At 43.0% G+C, this 20641-nt stretch overlaps 1 protein-coding gene across 5 annotated transcripts in view; it reads right to left on the reverse strand.

The window, feature by feature from the left end:
* The window catches only part of SEMA6A (semaphorin 6A), a 126440-nt gene that overhangs the window by 42694 nt on the left and 63105 nt on the right, over nt 1-20641 (reverse strand). For all 5 annotated transcript variants that reach the window (XR_011699923.1, XM_071580518.1, XM_071580516.1 and 2 more), the window contains exons 6-11: nt 19693-19794; nt 11143-11233; nt 8182-8301; nt 7051-7139; nt 5946-6163; nt 2833-2964 (exon numbers count right to left, since the gene is read on the reverse strand). Coding sequence is in view for 4 of the 5 variants with exons in the window: in XM_071580518.1 (XP_071436619.1) it covers nt 2833-2964; nt 5946-6163; nt 7051-7139; nt 8182-8301; nt 11143-11233; nt 19693-19794 (752 nt within the window). In the remaining variant the exon portion in view is untranslated. The remainder of the gene's footprint in view (nt 1-2832; nt 2965-5945; nt 6164-7050; nt 7140-8181; nt 8302-11142; nt 11234-19692; nt 19795-20641) is intronic.

A 20641-nucleotide genomic window follows, 5' to 3' on the forward strand; every position in this document is an offset into this window, starting at 1 on the left:
TTGTTCAGCCCCTCAAGAGAAGCCTAAAATCCTGTGTTATCCTCCATTCAAAAGGACTTTGCATGTCACCTAAAAGCACAACGCAATTTCTTCATCAGGAGTGTTACACACAGAGTTTGTAGTTTATCCACTCACATGGAACCTAATCCCTGCATGCGTGCATTTGGCTTGATTCTGCCTACTGGCACAGGTGCTTTCTGATCTGTAATGTGCCTAATTGCTCTTTCCTGGAATAAAAGCAGTCCCTATAATACAGAAGGAAGTTGGGTTTTTTTAATAGGTATGTGAAAAATGCCACTTTCTGTCCTGTCTGGTAGAAAGAAGAGAACTGAAGAAGAAAATCCAGTTAGCATCCATGTAAACATTTGCTTTACCCTTCATTCAATTTGGATGAGATGATTTAAGAATGGTAGCACATTGAGGGCTTTCACTGAAATGTTATCTATCATTCTTTGGCAACTTCAATGCAAATCTGTTCACCTTATTTCTAAAATCTACCCTCGTCTTAAGAGGTAGCTTAACTTTCCTACCCAGACAGGCCATCTCTACAAAGGAAGCAGTGAAATAGTTTGCCCATTGTTTTGTATCTTGTGGGCCATTTTCTCTAATAAAAAGTGCATTTCATGCCATTGGCTAGAGCACTATGACTCTTCAAACCTTTGAGCCACTGTGAGATGGGAAGATGAAAGATGGACCATTCAACAAGTCTGGTCCCATATGAGCTGAGGAATGAAAAATACAGGCAGACACTGCGTGCTCTTGCCCCTTCATATCCAAAATATTTTGGTTGACTTGGAACTGCATGCAGAACTAGTAATAGAGGGAGAGAAAGAGAAACCAAGGTCATCACTAGTTTCCTAGATCCTTGCAGGGGCACTGACTCATGAGGCAACATTCCCAGAGAGCTTGAGGGAATAGCCTACACCTTCTGGCACTGTGGTGAGTAGGCTTTCTGTATATCTAAGCTGGAGGCTATTTACTCCTAAATCCTAATTACATGATTGGATTAATCCTGTTTTAATCTCAAAACTGGCTTAATCCAGTAAACATAAAGCCAAGTAAACTCTGCTGTTTGGCCAAAGAGGGAAGTGAGGCCTCTGAAATGCTCTAGTAGGTTTCTGAGAATTGTTAGGATCAAGAGGGGCAGTAATGTTTCTGCAGCATACTGAGAAACCCAAATAAAAATGACCGTATTTCAAAAGTGCCTCTCATGCACTTCATGAGTTAGAAGTAATGATTATTTCTATTAAGCAGATTGATGGCCAAATGTTACATGAAACAGCGTTCACAATTCACTTCACATTATCTCTTGCAGGCTTAGAAAGAGAAGTATTATCCCATCTTCATTGTAACTGTTATCCTGCTATTAGCTCATCTCTAACTCATAATGCAACTTTCTCATTTTTCTTCCCACTGAAAGGGATCTCTCCTTCTCCTTTCCCCCTTCTCTGCCAATATTCTCTACCTGAGTAAGTTCCAAACAATTACCTTGGAACCCACCTGCAGCCTTGCAATCCCAAGGCAGTCAATTGTGTCAACGACTTGTAACACTGCAGAGAGACAACTTCAGAATAAATACAGCACAGGAATGCTACACTTGGCAACTCCAGAACATGATGGAGCTAAATTAGATTAGGCAGAAGCTCAGTTGAGCCATAGAGGTTCATAAAATCATAGAATCATAGAATACCCAGAGCTGAAAGTGACACACAAGGATCACTTAAGTCCAATTCCTGGCTCTGCACAGGACTACCCCAAGAGTCACATCATGTGCCTGAGAGCATTGTCCAAATGCTTCTTGAACTCTGTCAGGCTTGGTGCTGTAACCCCTTCCCTGGGGAGCCTGTTCCAGTGCCCAACCACACTCATGGGAGAAGAACCTTTTTCTAATATCCAACCTATACCTTCCCTGACACAACTTCAGGCCATTGCATTGGGTCCTGTCACTGACTGCCACAGAGAAGAGATCAGTGCCTGTCCCACCTCTTCCTCTCAGAAGGAAGTTGTAACTGCAATGAGGTCTCCCCTCAGACTCCTCTTCTCCAGGGTGAACAAGCCAAATGACCTCAGACACCTTGTATGGCTTGCCCTCTAGGCTCTTCACCAGCATTGCAGATCTCCTTTGAATGTCTCTAAAAGGTTTATATCCTTTTTATATTGTGGCGCTCAATACTGTGCAAAGTACTCCAGGTGTGTTTTTAAGTTATTTAAGGTATCACAAGGCAATGTAAAATATGCATTAAAGTGGTAGAGCTTAACTGAGATAAATAGAGCAAAATGACACTGGTGTAAATGAGCTAACAAGTGCCTGTCAACAGCAACTTGTACAAAATGGGAACTTTCTGGAAATTTGAAGAACGTATAATAGAGGAGATGCATGAAAACAGGAAGGAAGTGGAAGTAGGGAAAACAACTCATAGGAGGAATGAGGTAAACTGAATCTCCAATTTGGTGGAATGCTCTTTTATTCTCTCCATAATGCATTCACTATTTGCATGTTAATCAGAGAAGAGCAAACTGCAGAACTGGTGCAGGATTTGTAATGATATATAACCATTACTGAACCAATTTGAAACAGGTGTGTAATTCACACCACTTTCAAGTGGATCTGACCAAGTGGATCTGATGCTGGCCTGATTCATGTTATACAAATCTTGTTTAAGTGGAAAAATTCTCACTTGCTTGCTTTAGATCCAAATTCAATTAAACTTCTATTTTACTGTTGCAATATGTATAATTGTATCTGCACCTTAGAAGGATGTTGAAATTACCAAAAAAACCTCTGTAACCTGCATGAAGGAACAGAACAATATCACTATACATGAAATGTACCTGGGCTTGGGCACTCGTTCATCAGGTACTGGTGTCCATGTGGAGTCTGGAGACTTTTGTTCTTTGAATCTCCCAGTAAATACATTGGCAATGTCAAGCATGTCATAAGCACAAACTGCAGAGCCAGGGATGCTGCAAAGTGACATTTCCCAGAAATTGTTACTCATTCTACAGGTATGCATAAAACTGAGCAAAAATCATGCTTTGTAGAAGTCTTAGTATCACAGGCTACTCAATTCTGAACTCTGAATCCAGTATTTACAAGAAAAGCCAGCCCCAAGGAAAAGCCTGATACATACCAATCAGCAGACAGCTCCTACTGCAGAATTTATTTCAAAGCCTCTACAAAAAGAGGTAATTGCAATAATATTGAAGAAGGGAAAAAATCTGGGAAACTGGCTACCACTGGCGATGCATGAAGAGTAATGGCCAGTCTCATGCAGAGCCCATGATTTGGAATTTTAAATTCTTATGAGTCATAACATCGCTTGGTACTAACTCTCACAGTCCCTGTCATGCCTTAAAAATACACTGCAGACAGTTCAGAAGTTGGTGTTAATCAAACTGGAAGAGTGCTGCAATGTGCTATTGACCTGGCATTTACACGTAATTACTTCACCCTCCCAAAGCCTAACCTCCATCAAGTTTTCCCAATGGAAAGGAGTTAACTATGCTCTGGAATTTGCTCTACTTAATGAGATGTAAAGAGCTTATAGAACCAAATTCAATGTCGTTTTTATATCATAACATTGCAAATTTCAACTTTTTGAGTATTTGCATGCAACTGCATGACAGCATTGTCTAAACAAAACGATATGCTTACCTACATACTTTTTGAAACGCTTAGGGGTTTCCCATGGTCAGTCAGTTGGAAACATGACCTATTCATTTATTCACCTTTCCTTTTTTTATACATGAACTACTGGTTTTGTGTCTGGCTAAAATTGCTGAGAACTGTGCTCAACACACAACTACTCAGTGATGGAGAGATTGCTGTGGTTAGAGTACCACAACATCTTTTACTCTCAAGGATGGCAGTTTGCAGCTCCATAGCATGATAAAGTGGTAAGGATGGAGTACAGCCAAGCCATCTCCGAACCACTGGACTACAAACCATCACCAGCTCCTACCCTGAGTGACCTCAGATTAGACTAAGGAATCTCTTTCAGTTCACTCTAGAGGGAAACTTTGTTCCAGAGACCAAAGGTACTTGTTGCAGCTTTTCCTTAGTGGATAAGGAATGAAAGAAGTGCATCCATTTCAGAGGTTTCATAGAATCATAGAAAATCCTGAATTGGAGGTGACACACATGAGTCACTGAAGTCCAGTTCCTGGCCCCGTGCAGGAGTACTGCAGGAGTCACATCATGTGCCTGAGAGCATTGTCCAAACGATTCTTGAACTCTGTTAGACTTGGTGCTGTGACCCCTTCCCTGAGGAGCCTGTTCCAGTGCCCAAACATCCCCCTAGGTGAAGAACCTTTTTCTAATATCCAACCCAAACCTTCTCTGACACAACTTCAGGCCATTCCCTTGGGGACTGTGATGGGTCAGGAGACAGAATAGATCAGTACCTGTCCCTCTGCGGCCCCTCGTGAGGACTGTAATGAGGTCTCCCCTCAGACTTCTCCAGGCTGAACACATCAAGTGACCTCAGCTGTTCCTCATCCAGCTTGCCCTCAAGGCCCTTGACCATCTTCCCTGCCCTCTTTTGGATTGGCTCTAATAACTTTATAACTTTCTTATATTGTGACACACCAAACTTCACACAGGACTCAAGGTGAAGCCGCACCAGTGCAGAGCAGAGAGGGACAATCCTGTGTCTTGACTGGCTGGTGATCCTGTGCCTGATGCACCCCAGGACACGGCTGGCCCTTCTGGCTGCCAGGTCTCCTAACAAGGTGTCTCCAAGAATATACGTTTACTGTCATCTTCAATGTCTGGCAGAAACTGGGTCTTATAAAATATATCTTGATTGTACAACAAGAACTTAGATCTTAAAATGCAAGGTTTAAGGAAAAGACTTACTCATGACACACCACAGGAAATACTAGCAGAGTGGGAGGACAATTTCATTTTGAGATAATTGCAAGGTACAATCTATTTTCTGACGTTAAATTTCTGTTTGTTCATCTATTTTTATTAAGACAGATTGCATGAAAAGAGATCATCTTAAGCTTCTATACCCTATTGGTGGTATAGTATTCCATTGCAGTTCCTATTGTTTTGATGTCAGAAGCAGTGATTATATGTTACAGGCCCAGACTTACTCTTATTTGAAGTCAGTTCTGCGAATGATCTCACTGAGGTCAGGCTTTGACAAGAGGTGGCAAGTGTATAGCAAAAGTAGATGAATTTCATCAACATAGTTACCCTTTCAGTTCAAATGTTACTCTGTGAAACTACAATTTAGTTTATAATAGAATAATACTATTTTTTAACTTCTCTGGGAGTCCTCAATAGTTAGATACAGCCCTTCTTCAAATAAGAGAAACATGTTATAATGTATAACAGTAATAAAATCCTTGCAGATGAACCTATTTATTTGGATAACAATACTAACAATACAATAGGTGTTCAGGAACCCCTACTTCCCAGCCAGCAAGAAGTTTAGGAGCTTGGATCTTCCAGAAGAGTCAAAGGGCAGCAGGGTCAGTGCAGGGTCAAGGGTCAATGCAAGTGTCAGCAGGGATGCAAGAAATAAAGGGAAGGAGATAACGTGGTTCTTGGAGGTTTACATATCAACCGGATAGATCTAGTCTTTTCTTTGTGAGGAAAAAAAATACCGTGTTTTCTCTTTGGAATAACATTCTGCAAGTTACACATTGCAACACTTGGTGGCTGGTGTGAATTATTCCCATGGAAAGAAAAATATGTTCAAGGAATGTGTCCCTATAGCAAATGGCTGAAAGCAGCTTCAAGTCATCAGATATAAAATGCAATAAGCAATACCAGGGTCACTTAAAATGAAACACAAACTATTGACAAGATCATGGCACAAAATAATTACATTGTATGAGCAATCACTTCTTGTACTTTCATAAAGTGAAAAGAAACTGTAGTGAAAAGCAAAACTTAAAGGAAATAGAAGCTAAAACATTATTGTGCCTATTACCTATTATATGGAGTGGAGAACGTTGCTAAAACAACATCCCGGCCATTGAAATGGATAACATCTGTAACTGCCTGCAGTATGTTAAAGTAGAAGTGTGAATCGCCAGGAACTGAGCAGTTCAACCGAGCCTTGAGAAAGGAAGTCCATTGTTTTTCCAGCACTCTCTGAGATCCTCCCATGTCATTTTTGCAAACCTGGGCCACCCTTGGGAAAATTACCTGAAGGAATAAAACAAAAATAATGCAGAAAATGAAATGATTGTTTGAACTAAAGATTTTGTTGGAATACTGCTTTTAAAACATTTGGAATAACACAGCAAGGTACTTAATTTAATACCACATTTCTATAATCTGTGACAAATAAGAAACAGAGAAAAATTAAGCTTTGGAACAGTGTGCTATGAAAGATAAGACTGTGGCATTTAATATACAGACATAAATCCTTCAAGAGATCTGTTCTCAGCCCATATAAAACTCATTTCCATATAGACTGCTTAACTTTTTATTTCCCCAAACAAAAGCACATTTCATATTCACAATCCCTGCAACCCACACTGCCTGCTCTGACTCTTGTGTTTTCAGGACTTGAAAACTATGCAGATCTTGCTGGGCTTTTATTCCTGCTCTCCACCTTTGTGACCTTAGTCAGCTTTTCTGACTGCTTAGTCAGAAAACTATTGTGAAATTAGCAAAATGCAGAAAGTGTTTAATTATTCTTTGCAGAATAGCAGAGCATAAAATTCCTATCCCTGTTTACTCAACACTCCAATTCATATTTCTTACAGAAAAAAAAAATCTCCCTGCTTTGGAATCCATTTTTAACAATTATCTACTATGCAGAACTATCTGCATTAGCTTTGTGCTTTTTTAATTTTAGAACAGAGACTCCAGCATACACCATCACTGTAAGAAACCACACAGTTTCCTTTCACCCCAACCAACCTTTTGGCTTGAGCAACAGGAATCTTCTCAAAATGATGACCTTGTCATCATGATTTACAGTTTTCATTTCAAGGTCACTTCTAACAGAATTGGTTGAAGAATTGTGTAAATTTTCCTCCTCCTGAATCTGACAAAGTCATTTAAGGAAACGTTTTTGCCCTTACCTTTCCCATACTGTTGTACTCCACTGCTATTTCCCGGAAGAAGAAGTATATGTAATTGCCATAGTCCACTGCCTGAACAAAGTATGGTTCTAGAAAAAAAACAACACCCCAAAACATCCTATTTAGGCACCATGTACAGCATATAGCATGCAAAGAGAAGCCAAATACATTCACACTTAACATCCAGAGGTGAAATGTCTGGGTTTGATCAGTTTTCAGAACTAACAACATCACCGCTGCAGAAGAATCACTGTCTGGGGACAGGAGAGCTGGGGACAAGTCTGTTCAACATCACTTCAAAGTAGTTAAGTCTTTGCCACTAATATGTCTGCCCTGAGTGGAGTAGGACGAAAGGTAAATAGGCATTAATAACTGCATGCCTAAGGGATCCAAGCAGTGCTCTTTATGGCATGCACGCTGTGAGTGGAGGGAATAACAAGCCAGGTAACTTTCTGCCCACATGTGTCTGTAGCAGCAAGCAAAGTGGGACAGCTAAAGTTGACACCTGGCAAAACATTTCTGCATGCAGAAAAAGACTTTAAACTATGGCTTTGCTCACTGTGGAAATCACTCCAAATGCTAACTATTCCTAACACCTACATGAAGCTAAACAGCACTGCTCTTAACAATGAGGGCATTTAGAGCACAGAAATTGCCTAATTCAATGGCAACAGGAGTCTCCAAGAACTATAACAGAAAGGCTTTGTGCAATATTCCCATAATTTATTTTCATTAATGAATGTTAACACTACAGGATAAACCTTTTATACTTCATAAAGCCATGACTGTTACCTAACAGTCCTGTGGCAGGAATATTTTCAAACACAGCCCAAGCACACCGATCCCTGCAAGTTCCAACCTTTACATCGAACAGATGTAAACTGGTGGATTTCAGCTTGGAAAGCTCACTGGCATACATATTCTGATCTACCCAGCTCACAGCTTCTGTCAGGTCCAGTAACTTGGGATCAGGAGAAGAGAGAAAGAGATAAACAGATCAGTGTAAGCAAGTGATGTAATCTAGTTCCTTCTTTCTGCCAGAAAGCACTTGTGAAATGAAATGACAAAGAGATCTGCCAGGAATCCAAGACTCTCATCAGAGATGCTGCTTTTTTTTTGTCGTTTATCTACCTTTCAACCACTTGGAGTCATGTTTAACTGTCCGCAGAGTTGGGCTGTCTCCAAGGCTCCGGTATATGACGGCATCTATTGCAAGGAAGTCAGTCACTGTGGCAGAATACAGCTTTCCCTCTGGGGAGGAAGGAAAGAAGAAGCAAGGGGGAAGAAGGATTACAAATAATACAGCTGCTTTCTTTCATCAATCAAATGAGATGGGGGAAACGAAACCATCGCAATGACCTTAGGAATCCAGCTAGGTAAGTGGGACTGAGTACTGAACAAAAGCAAGTCACTGGTTTGCAAAATGGTAATTTCAGAGGAAGGAGAAGAAACATTACAGAGTAATTCTTCTCCAGTTTAGTTATGTCATACTGACTACCCTATCCAGTTTTTCTGCACATGCCTCTGGTTCAATGCTTAGTAATCCTGCGTAAGTACATGAAGAAAACAAATATAACAGAATTGTTAGTTTTAACTGGGAGTGCAAACCAGATAGGTCTTGGAGACTGTTGGCTAATTGACACTTACAAAAATGTCTCCTCTTGAGAGTACTTTTCCTCTCCAAAGATCACTGGCAAAAAATTAAATAGTGTGCTGGAAGCCCTGCTGAAACAGGGATGCAAAGAGATGGAGGAGGATTGCCCATCAATGTTTATTTTCTAATATGCATTTTAGGCATTTGCCACATAGACTATGTGTGTGCCTTGAAGGCACCAGAACCAAGGACATACCCTGGGCAAAGCAGAGAGGTTTTTATTGGTTACACTCCTCATTACACTTGCAGAAAACATTTAATTTAGGACTGGGATGGGATCTCATTAATGCATATAAAGATCTCAAAGGTGGGTGCCAAGAGGATTGTGCCAGACTGTTTTCAGTGGTGCCCAGTGACAGGACAGGGAGCAATAGCCATGAACCTCTACATGAGGAAGACCTTCTTTACATTGAGGGTAGCAGAACTCTGGAACAGGCTGCTCAGAGAGGTCATGGAGTCTCCCTCTCTGGGGACATTCTAAACCCACCTGGATGCATTCCAGTGCAACATGCTCTAGGTGCCTCTGATTTGGCAGGGGTGTTGGATTAGATGATCTTTAACTCTAACAATTCTATGATTATGTGAATTTCAGCTCCAGATTTACTATTCAGACTGTTCTTTATCAGCAGAGCTGTATGCCTTGATCTGATTCATGCAATTCTAGTCCTTATTTGGCTACTTTAAAATGAGTATTTTTGTCTTAGCAAAACAGAAAAAATAATTACAATAACCCTCTCATGCAAAAACCAAATTTAAAATAGAATAAAAGCTGAATTGTTTAGATATGGGGTCTGAACTCCTGTTAATAGAACCACACATTTATTTTCTTTCCTGCCAAATTCGTGAATACCACATGACCAATCACAATTCCCACATATCAGCTGTAATAGCTACAGGCTGTAGAAGAGACATATTTATTTAAGTGCACCCAACAAACTCAGATGACCTGGATTAGTGCCCTATACTGCTCTGAAATGGCTTTTCATTGCACTCTGAAAAGTTATCATGGGTATCAGTATGTATGGCATATAAAACAGTGATTTTCTGAAGCTAGTAGTCGTACAGGTTATATTCCAGAAGTATTTAATTGAACAGTATCAAATTTACTCTGAATAACCATGAAAAAGTACCATTTCTACAACTATTTTCTTTATTTTCAAATAATATGAGGATTTCTTCAGTGACAAAGTAGGAGTCTTCTTACTGAATTCATCTGCATGCAAAGTGAATGCTTACAACAGGCCGGTCATAAACACTTCGCCAGTATAGTGAGAAAGGACCTTCTGAAAGGTCAGTCAGACTGGCCCAAGGATAGGGAATCTGAGATACATGGGAAAATTAGTTCTCTGAAGATGTTTTATTCTTTCCATGCTTTATGAATCATCTGCTACATTAAAGAATTTCTCCTGTACGTTCTTTTGACTGTATTTAGGAAATTACAGACTAGCACCATCATAATCACCATTATTTTTGAAACAAAAGGACCCTTTTATTTACACTATAAAGAGTAAAAAACAAACAAACAAAAAAAAACCCTGTTAAAGAATCTCTCCGTTGTGAGGCAGATGATATCAAACAGAGTAGTGCTTAATAGTGCTCTTTGCCTATAGACTCAGTGGAGAGTGGCTGAAACACTTGCACACTCTTAAATCTTCAGATGCTACTGTATTTCCATGTGAGCACCCAGACTCTGCTTTCTAGCATCACACCTGCTGAAGAGGACTGACATTATCATGGATGACTTCTTTATTCCCTTCACTGCCTATTTTACAGCCAAATCTAAGAAAAGATCAGCAGGGTTCACGCTAAGTGAAGTTCAATAAAGAAACTTTTTCTAACTACCATGGCAAAAATCAGAGTTAATTGTATTCTGCTGCATGCAGCATAAATCACCACTAATCAACACACTTCTCTCCGTTGCTTACAACAGCTGGTAAGACCATACTGAGATGTTGCCAGCTTTAAAATAAAACCACCTTCCCTTGCCTTCTAGACCTAGAAAATGACACACCACAGCATTTTCCCTAACTTCCTTATATTATGAATGTTAACTTAGAATTAGAGTTGTTAAAGAGCATATCCTGCCCAATCATTATTAAAGTTCACACAAGCCGTGACTTCTTTTAACTTTCACAGAACCTGGATGCAGCCAGAGACGATGCCTCACTGTTCATATTATCAAGAATACAGGAAATACTGAAATACTGAACCAGGAAACTGAAGTTTCAGGCAAAGTTTATGATAGGAAAGTTAATTTCAGAGCAAGGAAGGTTTTTTTTTTGCTAGGGATTTCCTTATGCCCCCTATTTTTAGTCATTGTTCACCCCCTTTGCCACCCTTTTTAGACTTAGGCATGCTGAACTAAAACAAGAGACACAGTGTTATGGCAAGCCTAGGCTGCAGAAAAGAAAGCAAAAGGTTTATCTCCATCAATTTACCTGCAAACAATGCAACGTTGGCATGCTTTGCATCATAGGGGCACCTGGCCATTCCACTGAATTCATCTTCCAGGAACTCCAAGGTATCCATCTGAAAAACCAAAGGGAGCTCCTCAGACAGAGAAACAGAACTTCATACCCAGGATAGGGCTTATGACAGTGTTTCTTCTTTTCTGAGAAGAGAGGAAGGTCTCTGCTGCTGACTATGAAGTAAAAACCTGAGAAAAATCATGCAGTTAAATAAAATCAGTCTGAAGAAAGTGTGTCCAGTAAGTCAGGCATTCTTTTGGAAGTATTCACTCTTAATCCAACACATTTTACGAAAGTCTTCAGTCTATGTTTTATCTGTACACAAGCTTTGTTTTGAACTGTAGCAGGCTATGGGATCTGTGGTTCTGGCAAGGCCTCAAAATTTATCCTGAGCAGTGACCTAACAAAAGCACTCATACACAGAAAAGACTGCAGACCACAGCAGTCAGAAGTAACACTAGAACAATTATCTCTATGTGTATTTTCCTCCCCCAAGTTCAGAGGTCCTTCTGCTCTAGCCTAAACATTGGTGCTCTCTTCCTTGATTTGCACACTCTTCCAACTTTTACTGTGTCAGTTGAGTCTGTGTCATGGAGAAATCCTCTTACCATCAGGCAAGAATTAATCTGTGTGGAAATTGTAAAATCTGAGGCTTATATGTAATTCTTGGGAAATAAATTCACTCTGGGCACTGACAATGACACAAATTTACAGACTGACTTTATGCTAAGTTTAAGAAGGTTTAGTGAGCCAAGGGGGAAGTGTACACCTCTTACCTCTTTAAGAGTCTTATACTATACTACTGTATTTTTGGAATAAGAACCTTTCTAGAATATTGAGGTAACTTGAGCAGCTCATATTATATAAATCCCATAAAGAATAGATTCACAGAGCAGGAAAAACAATGCACATGGCACCATCAGCTACTTCCATTAACTTTTAACTTGTATGTTACAGCTTCCAAGACCTCCACTGGACGATTTTCCATCATTTGTTTTCTGTCAAGTATCATTCTTGTCAAAATCCATTCTGAAGGGAGTTAGCTGTGTTTACTAAAGACCTGAAAAGCATTTCAAGTGATAGTGAGAAAAAATGAATTACAGTCCTGAGCAACTTTCCCTGCACCAAGCTCCACATGCTGGGCTCATCCCCACATGGTTGAGGGACAGTCCTGCTCTCTGTTTGGCACATGTTTAGTTCTGTTTGTATAATGCAGGAACATGCAGGAGGCCAGGGCAGGTGTTGAAGACACCTTCTACAGATTGCCAGGAGGATCAGTGCCCAGCACTGAGGCTCAGCAACAAATAAGGCAATCTGCAGAGTCCATGAATCATGGGGAATGAAACACCTGGAGTAAGGGTAAGGAGGGCCGTTTATATCCCTGACATCAGGATGACAAAGAAATCTGTAGTTATGTTTAGAAGATAGATATGAAGGGGACTGCTTGAGATTTGTTAGCCTCATTAATGGCATTCAGAGCTAAAAAATTACAAACTGCACTAGACTAAATGCAGCACTAAGATGTTTCATTGCATACTAAAAGTGGGCAAGGAAAGAAAGAAAAAAAGAGACAGCTGTACCTCACAGAAGTTACCTGTACCTCACAGTTGCCATGACACAGGGTTGTATTTTTACTCAAATTTGGCTCTTCCTTCACAGACTGGAAGAAAATACTGCCCTGAACTTCTCTCCTGTGTTTCTTAGACTGCAACTGTCACAATGGCTAAAGGAGGAAAAGCAGCTTTGCATGAAAATCAAGGAAGAGCAAGCAGTCACAGAGAACACCACTAAGGAAGTAGCTTTCCTGGATGTTAACCTTCTTATTCCACTTTTATGGGTTTGGTTTTTTTTTTATAATAACTCTGAACCCCAAAAGTGAATGCAAATTGTGCTGTGACTTTGTCAGAAGCAGCATTAGCAAAGCTGAGTTTTCTTTTTCCACAAGAATGAGAAATGACCCGTGGGTCACAATGCTGCCTGGAAGAGTAGAGTCTGGCTATCAAGTGCCTAAATTAATTCCAAAGCTACTCCAGAGTCATCCAGTCTTGAGGGTTATATCAGAATATACTGGGGAAACCCTAATAAAATGGGAAATATTTCAATAAATGGGTTCTGGTGAAATACAAGTAACACGGACACACTATGCCAAAGCAATAAATTGGGTTCAAGGCATTAATGTCAAGTATGCATGAACCAGTACAGTTTTATACACTACTCTAGATAATGTTTTGGCTTTGCAGATTCCCAGCTAGAGAGAAATACATCCCTGTCCTATTGTATTGTTCTCTATGAAGATTTCCTGTTCAATCCCTTCTACAGCACACAATGACACAGGGTCTCCACAGCTTCTCTATCCACTAGTGTCCTAGTTCAGTAGGAGGGACCAGCTAACACTGTGTGGGGGTGATCAAAGCTGTGTATTCTACCCCCTCTAGTCATTCCCCAAGGACAATGGGCCATTAGCAGCAGCTGCCCAGGGAGCCATTATCACCTTCACACCCAGCCTGAGGGGGTGGAGCTGCCAATGGGCCATCAACAGTTCAATACCCCCTGGCTCCCAGAGTTAATCACCCATTGTGTGAGTCCCCGCCCAGGGGGAGGGACTGGGTACTCCCTGAGGGTACATAAGTGGTGGGTAAGAAGACCTCAGGAACTTCTCATCGGATCCAGAGGAGCAGCAGGACCTCGACAGGAGGAGATCACTGCTCTTGCCCAGATCACAGCCCTCGCCTGCACCAACAGGTTTTTCTTTTCCTTTTGCTCTGGACTTGGGGGAGCCACAGGGGGTCTCAGCACAAGGGCAAACAAACCCCCTTGGGTTTGTGCCCCAGGACACTGGGTTATACTGCTGGGGTTTTGTGAGTTGAAAGCAATTTCCCTTTTGTGTCAGTGTTGTTATTGTAACATTATTATTAAATTTTAGCCCATCTGTATGTCGCATCTCTGCCCTGATGACCAGAGGCATCATGGGCCCATCGAGCTAGAAACAATTCACCTTTATGCTGCCAATCCAGATCTACCTGTGAGACTTCAATCCTGGCAGCTCGATCCACCTGCTCGTTGTTAAGATGCTCCTCTTTAGCCTGGCTCTTGGGTACATGAGCATCTACGTGACGGACCTTCACACTCAGCTTCTCTACCCGGGCAGCGATGTCCTGCCACATCTCAGCCGCCCAGATGGGTTTCTCTTTGCACTGCCAGCCGGCCTTTCTCCAACGCTCCTACCATCCCCACAGAGCATTGGCCACCACCCACGAGTCACTGTAAAGGTAGAGTCTTGGCCACTTCTCTAATTCAGTGATATCCAAAGCCAGCTGAACAGCTTTCAGCTCTGCAACCTGACTTGATCCACCTTGTCCTTCAGTCGCTTCTGCAACTCAACGTGTAGGACTCCATACAGCTGCTTTCCATTTCCTGCTTGTCCTTACAATGCAGCAGGAGCCATCTGTGAAGAGAGCATATTGCTTCTCCTCTTCTGGTAGCTGGTTATATGGTGGGGCCTCCTCAGCTCATGCCACCTGCTCCTCTTCTTCTTCAGAGAACAATCCGAAACTCTCACCTTCCGGCCAGTTGGTGATGATTTCCAAAATCCCAGGGTGATTAGGATTCCCTATCCGGGTTCGCTGTGTGATCAGAGCGATCCACTTACTGCATGCGGCATCAGTGGCGTGATGGGTAGAAGGAGCTTTTCCTTTGAACATCCAGCCCAACACTGGTAGTCGGGGTGCCAGGATGAGATGTGCCTCAGTGCCAATCACTTCTGAGGCAGCTCGAACTCCTTCATAAGCTGCCAGGATCTCTTTCTCAGTTGGGGTATAGCTGGCTTCAGATCCTTTGTATCCCCGACTCCAGAATCCCAGCGGTCGTCCTTGAGTCTCCCCAGGTACTTTCTGCCAGAGGCTCCAGGATGGGCCGTTCTCCCCGGCTGCAGTGTAGAGCACATTCTTCACATCCTGTCCTGTCCTGACTGGCCCAAGGGCTACTGCATGGGTAATCTCCTGTTTAATCTGCTCAAAGGCTTGTTGTTGTTCAGGGCCCCACTGGAAATCATTTTTCTTCCGTGTCACAAGGTAGAGAGGGCTTACAATCTGACTGTACTCAGGGATATGCATCCTCCAAAAGCCCACAGCGCCCAGGAAAGCCTGAGTTTCCTTCTTGCTGGTTGGTGGGGACATAGCTGCTATTTTGTTGATCACCTCTGTTGGAATCTGGCGACACCCGTCTTGCCACTTCACTCCTAGGAACTGAATTTCCTGAGCAGGTCCCTTGACCTTACTTCGTTTAATGACAAAACCAGCTCTTAGAAGAATCTGGATTATCTTCTTTGCTTTCTCAAAAACTTCCCCTGCTGTGTTCCCCCATACAATGATGTCATCAATGTACTGAAGATGTTCTGGAGCCTCACCCTTTTCCACTGCAATCTGGATCAGTCCATGGCAAATGGTGGGACTGTGTTTCCACCCCTGGGGCAGTCGATTCCAGGTGTACTGCACTCCCTTCCAGGTGAAAGCGAACTGTGTCCTGCACTCTGCTGCCAACGGAATGGAGAAGAAGGCATTGGCAATGTCGATGGTGGCATACCACTTGGCTGCCTTGGACTCCAGTTCATACTGAAGCTCCAGCATGTCCGGCACAGCGGTACTCAGGGTGGTGTGACCTCATTGAGACCACGGTAATCCACTGTCAGCCTCCACTCTCCACTGGACTTTCGTACTGGCCATAGGGGGCTATTAAAGGGTGAGCGAGTCTTGCTGACCACCCCTTGGCTCTCCAGCTCACGAATCATCTTGTGTATGGGGGTCACAGAGTCTCGGTCAGTGCGGTATTGCTGACGGTGCACTGTGGCTGTGGCCAGCGGTACCAATTGTTCTTCAACTTTCAGCAGTCCCACAGCAGAAGGGTCCTCTGAGAGGCCAGGCAAGGTGCTCAGCTGTCTGATTTCCTCTGTCTCCACAGCAGCTATGCCAAAGGCCCAACGCAGTCCCTTTGGGTCTTTGAAATACCCATTCCTCAGGTAGTCTATTCCAAGGATACATGGGGCTTCTGGACCAGTCACAATGGGGTGTCTATGCCATTCCTTCCCTGTCAAGCTGACTTCAGCTTCCAGTACAATCAGCTGTTGGGATCCCTGTTACCCCAGAAATAGAGATGGATTCTGCCCCGACGTATCCTGATGGCATCAACGTGCATTGTGCACCAGTGTCCACTAAAGCTTTGTATTTCTGTGGGTCTGATGTGCCAGGCCACCGAATCCACACAGTCCAATAAACCCGATTGTCCCCCTCCTCTACCTGGCTAGAGGCAGGGCCCCCCTAGTACTGGTCATGGCACTCACTGCGCTCTCCCTGTGAATATGACCGGGAGGTTCCTTCAAGAGGATCGGGCATAACATCATCATTCCTATACTGTCTGGAGCCTTGCCCACGAGAGACTGGAGCAGCCTTCAACCTTGAAGAATTCCCTGTGTTAGTTGTGCCTCTTTGCAATTCACGTACCCGAGCTGATAAGGAAGAGGTGGGTTTCCCATCGCACTTCCTCACATCTCCATGCTCATGGAGGTAAAACCACAGATTGCTGCGTGGAGTGTACCCTTTTTCCTTAGCTGGAAAATGCCTGCTTCTGATGGCAGAGAGTCTTGTTTGTTCTGGAGAGATATGGAAGAGTCCTTCTTTAATCTTCTCTTCTAGTTCAGCTAGTTTTGTTTCCACAGCTGAGACGTGGGCTCGTAATGGAGCAGTGACAGTGTCTTCATAAATTCTGAGTTTGCTGACCAGTGCGCCCACCTTGTCTTCTCCCTCTCTCCACTGCAATGTTGCAAGGTAGCGAGAATACATTTCTGGTCCAAGTCGTGCAAATTTTAACCACATCTGGGATGTGCACTGGACACCATCTGGACTTTTAGGGAATCTCTCATCCTCTGAAATGATTATCTCCAGCACGGCTAATTCCCTTAAGCACCGAATACCTTGTTCCATCATGTTCCACTGTTCTTGCTGTACGTGGAGGTCCTCCTTACAAAGATATCTCTCCCTCACGCTTGACAACAGTTGCCACCAGAGGCTGAGAGTTTCCTGTCTCTTTCCAATGCCCTGATCAATGACAACATCTCGAGAAAGGGATCCCAGCTGCCTTGCCTCACTCCCATCTAGAATGGTATCATTGGCCGCCGCATCCCAGATTCGAAGTAGCCAGGTCAAGATGGACTCATTTGCCTGTCGTGTGAACTCTCTCCGGAGCTCACGCAGCTCTCCCAGGGATAGGGACCGGGTGATTATTTCTGGCTCCATTTCTTCTGCTTGAGGTGAAGGTCCTGACTCTTCCTCGTCATGGACTATATGAACTGATTTGGTCTTTGATTTTCTTTTCTGGACAGGGGCACCTGCTATCTGTTTCTGTTGTCCCTCTGGCTCCTCCATGGTTTGTGTGGACATGGTGCTGGTTGATTTGTTTCTCTTTCTCTCTGGCTCAGCTGTGGTTTGTGTGGGCATGGTGCTGGTTGATGTATCTCTCTTCCTCTCTGGCTCAGTCATGGTTTGGGTGGACATGGTGCTGGTTGATCTATCTCTTTTCCTCTCTGGCTCAGCCATGGTTTGGGTGGACATGGTGCCTGTGGATTTGCTCCTTTTCTCCTCCTCCTGACGATGCTGTACCACACCAAGCAGTGTGCGGTAGGCAGTGGCCAGGGCCCAGCAGGTTGCTGTGAGCAGCACATCTCTGGGGCTGCCAGAGCATCTTCCTTTCACATAGCTTAGCATTTTGGCAGGGTCCTGAAGTTGTTCCGGGGTGAATTTCCAGATCATTTGAGGAGAGATAGTCTCTAAATACTGGCCCATATCTTCCCACTTCCTGTGCCACTCAACATCATCCGCTCCCAGGGCAGGCCTCCAGCAAGCCTCCTTAGAAAGCCCAGTTCTGACCCTAAACATGGTGTATACAGTACAGAGGAGACAAAGCAACACTAACAGCACTAACAGTAAGATTATGCTGTCCCTAACATAAAAAGGAAGCTCAATATTTTCAATGATTGTTGTAGCAGAGGTGAAAAGGTGGAAGTAACCATCTCCGCTTGTTTTCCCCACAGTCTGGGTGCTATTTTTAATGAGACCCCAGAGGTAACAACCCAAACCTGGACAGGCAAGCCAGACTGAATATACATTCACAATGAAATTCGTTGCTTCTGATGTTATGACAACATAAACATAGTATATTAATAAAGCAATTTTGATCCTTCTCCCTGGTATTAAAGAGAGCATCAAAATAGGCAAATGGTTCCCCATGTGTCAAAATATGAACAGGCCCGTATGCACCATCCACATGAATACTTCAAGCAATATGGTAGTCAGGGAGTTTCTGTATCCAAATACAGAAAATGAAATTGTAATTCTGACTTCTCTCTCGTGGCCCCACATTGGGCTCCAAAAGATGTGTTGGTTTAAAGGCGAACCAGCAGGGGAAATGAACTCACCACAACAGTGATTATAAGTCAGAGCTAAAATTTAATCATAATATTATTATAACAACACTGACACACAAGGGAAATTGCTTTCAACTCACAAAAACCCAGCAGTATGACCCAGTGTCCTGGGGCACAAACCCAAGGGGGTTTGTTTGCCCTTGTGCTGAGACCCCCTGTGGCTCCCCCAAGTCCAGAGCAAAAGGAAATGAAAAACCTGTTGCTGCAGGCAAGGGCTGTGATCTGGGTGAGAGCGGTGATCTCCTCTTTTTGAGGTCCTGCTGCTCTTCCGGATCCAATGAGAAGTTCCCGAGGTCTTCTTACCCACCCCTTATGTACCCTCAGGGAGTACCCAGTCCCTCCCCCTGGGAGGGGACTCACACAATGGGTGATGAACTCTGGGAGCCAGGGGGTATTGAACTGTTGATGGCCCCTTAGCAGCTCCAACCCCTCAGGCTGGTTGTGAAGGTGATAACAGCTCCCTGGGCAGCTGCTGCTAATGGCCCATTGTCCTTGGGGAATGACTAGAGGGGGTAGAATACACAGCTTTGATCACCCCCACACAGTGTTAGCTGGTCCCTCCTGCTGAACTGGGATAGGTCCCCAACACTAATTCAGGTTTGGCTGTGCTAAGCCCTCAAGCAACTAGAGAACTCATTTTGGGCTTGAGAACACTACAACAGAGAATGTGAAACATGCTACTCCAGAAAGAATGCCCAGCATTAGTTTATGACTTGATGTGGATGTCAGCGACAGGCTCAGGAACTTACTGAGGAATGACTACATCCCCAAGTAGGAATCTGAAGGACTCTGCATCTATGGAGGGCAATGCAAAATAGCAATACCCTTTGAAGTGCAGGAGTTGTAAAGAAGTAGGTAATCAATCTGAGAAACTCTCAGAAATCCAATCAACACTGAACAGAGTAGCACTGAAATAAGTCAGAATAAATGCTTCAGAGTTGGATGGTGGACAGTTGAATGACAAACTCATGCTGCTGCCAGCAGAGTCACAATAAATTCAACCAAAAGACAAGGCATAAATGCAATTCTATAAACAGATCACATACCTTGTAGTTCCTGCAAGAAGGGTTGAAGGCATTTGTTCCACAGATAAACAGTGTATCCTCATTTCTTTTTAGGAGAACCTTAATAAAGTTGTGACATTCATCCTGAAGAAAAATAATAAAAACTAATTCAACTACTGCGTCTTGATTTGTTTTTATTTTTATGCCATAATACTTCACTGTCAGTTTTAAAATGAAACTGGCTGATAGCCGCAGTGATGTTCTGACCTTTTGACTATATTTAACTGTCAATGAGCAAGTTGTAATTAACTTATATTCTAGTTGTTTAAAAATTACAAAGAACTGAAGATACAACATCCATATTACAGCTCATATTTTGCTATCCTTCATGCAGGTGAATTTTGTTTGAAAGGTGTTGCTTTCCTCAAGAGTGAAAAATCTGATCTTCTCATCTATGTTGTTGTCAGACAGCAGCATCACCACTACAATGTACTGGCATAAAGTACCTGTAACTAAAAGTGGAAGTAGATATAAAGAATCAAAGAGTCTGTGTTCAATCATGATATTACTTGTGTTAGTCTTAGGTTACAGCAAGGTGAAATTGGCATGAGAAACAGTCTTTCTACAACTACATATTCACGCTTTTTGATGCTTTACACAAACTTCTCAGTAAATTCCTGCAGGGAGCAATTTCAGTTCATGGCTAGGCTTTGAAAATGAGGATTTGGGAAGGACTCTAACTACACTTGCTGCAAGCGTGCTGGTGGCTAAAAAGGCTGATGCAGGATAGGCAAGTCTGGTCACAAAAGGCACAGTGGAAAGTCTCCTTAGGCGATACTGGCAAGGAATGGTTCCTTCTGCATTGTCTTTTCTCCTTGAGACTGACTCTGCGTGCGTTCTCAAAGGAAGCAACAGCATCGTGAATGGTGTGTCCCCATGAAACCCAATTGGAGGCCAGAGTGGACCATTGGTGGCAGTCAATATGGCCAAG

This window comes from Pithys albifrons, chromosome Z (assembly GCF_047495875.1).
Source record: "Pithys albifrons albifrons isolate INPA30051 chromosome Z, PitAlb_v1, whole genome shotgun sequence".
Taxonomy (NCBI): Eukaryota; Metazoa; Chordata; class Aves; order Passeriformes; family Thamnophilidae; genus Pithys; species Pithys albifrons.